This window comes from Mesoplodon bidens (assembly GCF_964165515.1).
Source record: "Mesoplodon bidens genome assembly, chromosome: 18".
Taxonomy (NCBI): domain Eukaryota; kingdom Metazoa; phylum Chordata; class Mammalia; order Artiodactyla; family Ziphiidae; genus Mesoplodon; species Mesoplodon bidens.
This window is the reverse complement of record NC_138175.1, coordinates 38,453,309-38,461,027: the sequence shown is the minus strand read 5'-3', so window position 1 is coordinate 38,461,027 and position 7,719 is coordinate 38,453,309. Positions and strand designations below refer to the sequence as shown.

Here is a 7,719-nt window from a genome sequence, read left to right as displayed (position 1 = left end):
ACAGCCCTGCTGAGCAGGGCTCACCGCACATCTCTCTTGTATTTCCCATCTTGGTCACACACATATGTCTCTATGTCCGTGTGTGTGGCCTCATTTCAGACACATCAACATAGGAAGCCAGTTTCAGGCTGAGATCCCAGAGCTCCAGGACAGATCACTGGCTGGAAGTGACGAGCATGTAGCTACTCTGGTCTGGAAGCCATGGGGAGATGTGATGACCAACCCGAAAACACAGGATAGAGGTGGCTGAGACTTTGGGGCCAGGTTCCCGAGGGCCCTCCTCCATCCCCAAGGGTTTTCTCCTCCCAGTTCTCACCTTGACCAAGAAGCAGTGATCCCCAGGCGGGGGTGGGGTGGGCAGAGCTGGCCTTCAGCGCAGGACTGCTTTGCTGTGCTGCAGTCCCTTGGCCCACCTCTCCTCTCACCCAGTAGCTGGGCAGGCCATCCAGAGCGGGTGCCAGGAGCAGGGTTTCTGCCCATCCTCCTTGTCCCTCCCTTCCCTCAGCCTGCTTTTAGCAGAGAGATGAGGGAGATGGTGACAGGAGCCCCCCGCCCCATCTGTGCTGTTGGGGAGGTTTCCTCTCTGGCACTTGCTGACCCTCTGTGTCTCCTCTCCTTCCCGCTGCCGGGCTGCCTGCTGGAAACAGTGACGGAGCTCTTCAACGTGGCCTGCTCCAGCGTGATGCCGGGCGGGGGCACCAACCTGGAGCTCGCTCTGCACTGCCTGCATGAAGCCCAGGGCAACATCCAGGTGCGGTGCAGGCGAGGGGGGGCTCAGAGGAGCTGTGGGAAGCTGCCTGCTCTCTTAGGGCCAGGGGCTCTAGGCGCAAGACACGTGCCTTCTACTTGGGGCTTTGCAGCTCACGAGAACCAAAGGCTGGCCACCCACCCTTCTCCCTGGTCGCTTTGGGACTGGTGGTGTCCTTTTGAACGTAGGGGAAATGCACACATACGGGCTCAAGCAGTTATTTATCTGGGGTGACAGCAGAGCACCAGGGTTCCTCCGGCGTTACCTCATGTCAGCGCGGCACTGGGGAGGCGGTGCCTAGCAGGACCAACTCAGGGCCTGCATTAATCTGGTTTATTTACTGAACATTAACTTTTGGATTAAAAATGGTGTATGAAAACCTCTGATGCAACAGAAATGCCTCTGCCTCCTCCAAGGACCCTCCTCACAATCCTGAAGTTTAGAAAATGAAGAAGTCCAACTGTGTGTAGTGGGAGAGGAAGTCACGTCACCCGAGTTGGAGACCCAAGAGTCAGGGCTACACGGTGCTTTTTCTCAAGCTGAGAGGCAGTGGCTGGCACGTGGTGGGTGCTCAGCAGAGTAATCAGCACACATTTACTGGGTCCTCCTGATACCTGGTGATGTCATGGTATCAGGCTGGGGCCAGCTCAGGGGCCCATTCTTGGTTTAATGCTCTGCTGCCACCATCTTGAAATTCTTAATAGTTTGTGAGCACAGGGCCCCGTGTTTCCATTTTGCGCTGGGTCCTGCAAACTGCATAGCGAGTCCTGACCAGGGTTATGCTGTTGAGCAAGACAAATGCCCTCTCTTTGCAGGGCTTACATTTTAGGAGAGTGAGCACATGAAATACATTTTTAAAAAGTGATAGATAATGATTAGTGCTATGAGGACCATAACATGGGTTAGGGCGGGGGCAGTGCCTCTCCAAATGCTGCTCCCTGAAGAAATAAGGAGCTTGTGCCAGAATAAGTCCACACACTGTTTGGTCATCAAGTAAATCTTGCTATGAAAAAGGTAACGTCAGCTGCACTCCACAGTCCGCTTAGTGCTGTAGGCAATGTGTCCCAAGTGGTTCACAGCTGGTGGCCGGTCCACAGACCGACCACACTTTGAGTCGCCCTGGGGCAGGGGTGGCTTTAGGGAGGGCTGCACATATTTTCTGAATGAATGAAAGAATGAAGGCGGGCCTCTACCTCACCTTCCCTCCCTCAGAGAGTTGCCCACCACTCCTGTCGTTCCAGGTTGCCCTGGAGACCCTCTTACTGAGAGGACCCCAGAAGCCACGGACTCACCCTCTCGCCAACTATCACTACACAGGTAACGAGCGTGGCTGCCCGCGTGGTTTTGGCCTGGCTGAGGCCCCTGCGAGCCAGTCAGTTTCCATGGCAAGCTCTGCACGTGCCTCCCGGAGTTCTCTTGGGGCCTACACCTGCCCTCCCAGAAGGGCCCGTCCTCTCTGGGGGACTCAGTGGGTGCTGTTCTCTAGTTGGATCCAACCTTCCCCTTTCCACTGGTTCCCTCGTGGGCTCTTCCTGGCCAGAAGGGGGGTGCCAGGTTGGGGTGGGCTCAGGTTTCCCAGTTGAGCACTCCAGCGTTGGAGTCAGGCAACCAGGGGCCCACGGCTGCCCTTGGCAAGTCTCTTAACCAGAGGAAGCCTCAAGTTGCTGCACCTGTCAAGCGGGGATGGTAATAGCCCCTACCTGCTAAGGTTTTTGTGAGGATTGTGTGAGATAAAGCAAGTAAGGGGCTTAGCAGAAATCTTGGCATATAAGTGGCGCTCGGTGGCCTGAAAAAGGAGGGGAGTCTGCACTTCAGCCGTGGCTGTGGTCCCAGAAGGAGAAACATCCTTCCTCCTCTTGGCTGTTTCTCCAATAGGTTCGGACATCTGGACCTCCATGGAGAAGAGGCTCTTTAAGAAGGCGTTCTGTGCCTACAAGAAGGACTTCTACTTGATACACAAGATGGTAAGGCGAACATGGCAGGCTGGTGTAGACAAGGCTCCTTCACACGGCCGAGGCGCTAGAACTGCAGGGCCTGTCAGGGGCGATACTCTGCTCATGCTGTGAACAGTTGACAACTACAATGCCATTGCTTGGAACAACCTGAAACGGTACAGAAATGAATCCCATGTTCAAAATAAAGCCCTCCAGGCCCCTCCCCACAATTCTACTTCTGATTGATAACCTGACAGGTATTTACTGACCATACGGATTTTACACACCTATATGCACTTTCTCAAAAAAGGATGACATCATATACTTAATATCCTGCTGATTAGTTTGCTCTTTTTTTTAACTTGATGTACGCAAAATTGCACATAATCAAAGTGTAAGATTTAATGTTTTTGACATATTTATACACTTGTAAGACCACCACCATGATCAAGATAATGAGAATATCTGTCACCCCCAAAAGTTCCCTCCTGCCCCTTTGCAACCCTTCCTTCCTGTCACCCGGGTCCCTAGTCAACTCTTGTCTACTTTCTGTCACTCTAAATGAGTTTGCATTTTCTAGAGGTTTATATAAATGGAATAATCATACAGCATGTGATCTGCTTTGTCTGGCTTCTTACACTCAACCTAATGATTTTGAGATTCATCTATGTTGTCGTGTGTACCCATAGTTCATCCCTTTACTGTTGAGGAGTATACCACTGTGTGGACGGACCACCGTTCATTTAATCATCCACCTGTTGGTGGTTTCCAGTTACAGATGACTACAGATAAAGCTGCTCTGCACATTTACATACAAGTCTTTGTACGGACATGTACGGGTTTTTTTTTTTTTTTTTTTTTTTGCGGACACGGGGTTGGGATTATAAATACCTAGGAGGGGAATGAGGGTAACTTATAGTAGATGTATGTTTAACTTTTTAAGAAACTGCCAAACTGTTTTCCAAAGTGGCTCTACCACTTCCCATTCCCACCAGCAGGCTATGAAAGGTCCAGTTGCTCCACACCCTCGTCGACACTTGGTATGCTAAGTCTCTTTAATTTTAGCCATTCTAATGAGTGTACAGTAGCCTCTGACTCCATTTTCCTAATGACTAATGATGCTGAGCATCTTTGTGTTTTTTTGCTATATGTGCACCTTCTCTGGTGAGCTGTCTGTTCATATCTTTTGCCTCTGTTTTTATTGGAGTGTCTGTGTTTTTATTGAGCTGTAGGAGTTCTTATTTTGTTCTGAACACCAGTCCTTTATCCAGATATATGCTTTGGAAATATTTTCTTCCATTATGCCATTTGTCAGTCTTCTAACAGTGTCTTTTGAAGAAAAGTTTTAAATTTTGCTTAAGCATAACTTAACTAGTTTCTCTTTTATAGACTGTGCTTTTCGTGTTGTATCTAAGACATCTTTGCCTAACCCAAAGTCACAAAGATTTTCCCCTGTGTTTTCTTCTGGAGGTTTTATAGTTTTAGGTTTTATTTCTAGATTTATGATCCATTGTAAGTTTATTTTTGTATGGGGTGCGAGGTGAGTTCATTTTTGCATATGGATATTTATTCCAATACCTTTTGTTGGAAAGACCATACTTGCTCCACTCAGTTGCTTTTGTACCTTTGTTAAATATCAGTTGGCCATATATATATGCATCTACTTCTGGACCCTGTATTCTGTTCCATTGATCTGTTTGTCTTTTATTAAGCTATCCCCATACTGTCTTTATTACTGTAGCTTTATTCTAAGTCTTGAAATTAGAAAATGTTAGTCCTTCAACTTTGTTATTCTTTTTCAAAGTTATTTTTTGTATTCTAGATCCTTTTTAATTCCCTATGAATTTTAGAAATAACTTGTCAATTTCAAAATAAAAATTCCTGCTAGGAACTTGATTGGTACTGTTTTTGACTCTCTACGTCAACTGGGGAGAGTTGTTACCTTAACAATATTGAGTCTTCTGACTCGTGAACAGGGTATATCTCTCGATTTCAATCTTTAATTTTTCAGCACTGTTTTGAAGTTTTTAGTGTACAGTTGTTGCATACTTTTTGTCAGATTTATTCCTAAGCGCTTGGTTTTTTTCTGTTTTGTTTTTGGTTTTTTTTTTTTTGCGGTATGCGGGCCTCTCACCATTGTGGCCTCTCCCGCCGCGGAGCACAGGCTCCGGACGCGCAGGCCCAGCAGCCATGGCTCACGGGCCCCGCCGCTCCATGGCACGTGGGATCCCTCCAGGACCGTTGCACGAACTCGTGTCCCTTGCATCGGCAGGCGGACTCTCAACCACTGCACCACCAGGGAAGCCCAGTACTTGTGTTTTTTATGATGTTATAGAGTTCTTTTTTATTTCAGTTTCCAATGGTTTGTTGCTAGTATGTATAGAAATAAAATTGATTTTTATATTGATCTTGTGTTCTGAAATGTTGCCAAACTAACTTACTAGTTTTGGTAACTTTTTTGTGGATTCCACTGAATTTTCTACATAGACAGTCATATCATCTGTAAATAAAGACACTTTTATTTCTTCCTTTCCAACCTGGATGCCTTTACTTTTTTTCTTGCCTTTTTGCACTCTAGAACCACCAGTACAGTATTGAGTAGAAGTGGTGAGAGTGGAAATCCTTGTGTTGTTCATGATATTTGAGGGGAAACCACTCCACCGTTAGCTGTAGGGATATTGTAGGTATCATTGATCAGGTTGAAGAGAAGTTCCTTCTATTCCTATTGTGCTGAGAGTTTCCATCAGGAATGGACATTGGATTGTATCAAATGCTTTTTCTGCACCTATCAAGATGCTCATATGATTTCTCTTTTTTAAGTTTAATACGATGAATTACATTGATTTTCGATTGTTAAACCAACCTCACGTTTCTGGGATGAGCTCCACTTAGTCATGGTATATTGTCCTTTATATATATATATATATATATATATATATAGTTGGGTTCTGTTCGTTAAAGTTTTGTTTAAAATTTTTCATCTATGTTCATGAGGGACATTGGTCTGTAGCCTTCTTTCCTTGTAATATCTTTGTCTGGCTTTGGTATCAGAGAAATGTTGAACTTACGGACTGAGTTGGGAAGTATTCCTTCCTCTTCAGTTTTTTGGAGGGCTCTGCCTAGCTGTCGCATAAGGCTATGAGGTATCCACCACGTAAGGACACTCTGCTTTAATTAGTCCCAGTCGGTAGACATGTGGCTCCACGTGATGTCACAGTGAGCGTCCTCGTGTGTACCTTTGTGTGCGTTTTCCTGGAGAGAAGCCTTCCTGGGCCAGCCTTGTTGCTCAGAGCGTGCAGAGCTTAGATGGTGTTGACTCTGGTGGCTTCTCTCTGAACTCCTTCATCCCCAGGAGGACTTTGTGATTCTCTGTCCCCCGTAGCAGAGGAGCATACCAAGCCGTAGGGGAGAGACGTTTCAGGAGGGCTTTCAAAAAGTGACGGCTGGCCCCATGGGGAGGGGATTTAGGGCGTCAAGGCCATCCTCACTGCTGCTCCTGAGGCACTGTCCTTAGCCGGCTTCTGTCTTCCTCCACTAGGTCCAGACAAAAACAGTAGCCCAGTGTGTCGAGTACTACTACACGCAGAAAATAATGATCAATTTTGACTGCGGCCGAGCCCCAGTGCCAGAAAAGAGGGTCAAGAGAGAGCTGGATGAAGCAGACAGGATAGAAGCGAAGGTAAAGGGTCTCGGGGTAGGGCTTCAGGAGTTCAGCACGGATCTGGATGCCCGGTGCCCATCCAAGCTGGGTGGCGGTGTGGGGATGCACCCCGCGACGTCTGGACGCTCTGGACACCTGCTTCTCCCTTAGAAGGGCGGCTGGGCGGTCAGCACCCTTTCATCACCTCTGCCCCCTGTGCAGGTCACTCGTAGCCCTCGGAGGAAACCCAGCCACCTTCCAACCCCCGAATTACAGAGGACTACTGAGAGTTACAGGAGGGAGTCCATCCCCAACTCCAGCCCAAACACCAGCTCGAAGCGAACCCCTGAGCTGCCGGGGAGCAGCAAGGGCCAGGGCTTCTTTCCCTGCCAGAAGTGTGAGAGGTACCGCCCTTTCCCTGGATGCTCCCACACCGCCTGCCCTCAGCCCTCTGGGGTGCCCCCCTCAGGGCTACCCGCCTCCCCCTGCTCTGACCCCTGTGTCCTCTGGTGCCTCCTCAGGGTGTTTGGCAAGATCAAGGGTCGGAATGCCCACATGAAGTGGCACCGGCTTCAGGACCACGTGGATCCCACCGTCAGGGCAAGGTGGCCCGTGGAGCCCTTCCAAGTGTAGGAGGAGGAGGGCGAGCTAGGGGCTGGCATCGGCCCTCTGCGTGGGCAGCAAGTTGGGAGGGGCACCTCCAGCCCTGTTGCGTCTCCTTTGTTAGGTTGTTTTTGTACATTTTGAGTTGTATGTCTTATTAAATTGGGTTGTTAAGCAGCTGTCTTCTGGCTTCCCTTGCCTGTTGATCCAGCGAAGGCTTTTGAGCCCCTGCTGCTCCCAGAAGCCACAGTGACTGAGTCCCTGCCCTGGAGGAGCCTCATACATGAATGCAGCCAGCATTTATCAAGCACCTGCTGTAGCTGTGCCAGACAATGCCCAGTCCACGTGATGGGGACATAGTGATGGAGGGACAGGCCCCTCCGCTCACAGAGCTTACATTTTAGGAGCGGGAAGGTAGGAGTGATAAAGCAGCAAAAAGGTCAGTTTAGATATCTATAGTGCATATGCATTTGGCCGTAATAACAGAGGAGTCAGCATAGGTTTAAGCTCTCAGGACACGTGGTGGTGCCAGTGGCTCCACAGTGAAGTCAAGGCCTGCCAGCAGTGGCCAGCGTCTGCAAGTCGGCTGCAGCAGCAGCAGCAGCAAGAATCCCCTCTTGTACGTGGAGCACCCAAACCTTCGGAGGGTGCAGGGCAGAGAGCAGCTCCCTCCCTTCCTTGTTCCCCTTTTTAAAAGTGAGGAAAGCTTGTAGTAGCGCCCGACAGAATGCCCCTCACATCTCCTCGGCCAGAACTGTAGCCCGTGCTCTTTCTAAACTGATCCGTGGCAGTGG

General features: G+C 49.0%; 2 protein-coding genes across 2 annotated transcripts in view; one reads left to right on the top strand and one right to left on the bottom strand.

Annotated features, from left to right (window-relative positions):
* The window catches only part of LOC308605469 (BRD4-interacting chromatin-remodeling complex-associated protein-like), a 147,188-nt gene that overhangs the window by 52,707 nt on the left and 86,762 nt on the right, over positions 1-7,719 (bottom strand). The window lies entirely within an intron of this gene.
* On the top strand, positions 6,252-7,358 carry LOC308605470 (zinc finger protein 541-like). Its single transcript, XM_081215519.1, has 3 exons — positions 6,252-6,361; positions 6,545-6,726; positions 6,844-7,358. The coding sequence occupies exons 1-3, from the start codon at positions 6,275-6,277 to the stop codon at positions 6,953-6,955; spliced, it is 381 nt and encodes a 126-aa protein (XP_081071645.1). The 5' UTR covers positions 6,252-6,274; the 3' UTR covers positions 6,956-7,358.

Excerpts from the sequence above, each read along its gene's own strand:
- LOC308605470 (XM_081215519.1), top strand. The coding sequence starts at position 6,275 with ATGATCAATTTTGACTGCGGCCGAGCCCCAGTGCCAGAAAAGAGGGTC. Across the intron at positions 6,362-6,544 it reads CAGACAGGATAGAAGCGAAG|GTCACTCGTAGCCCTCGGAG; the intron begins GTAAAGGGTCTC and ends CCCCCTGTGCAG. Across the intron at positions 6,727-6,843 it reads CCCTGCCAGAAGTGTGAGAG|GGTGTTTGGCAAGATCAAGG; the intron begins GTACCGCCCTTT and ends GTGCCTCCTCAG.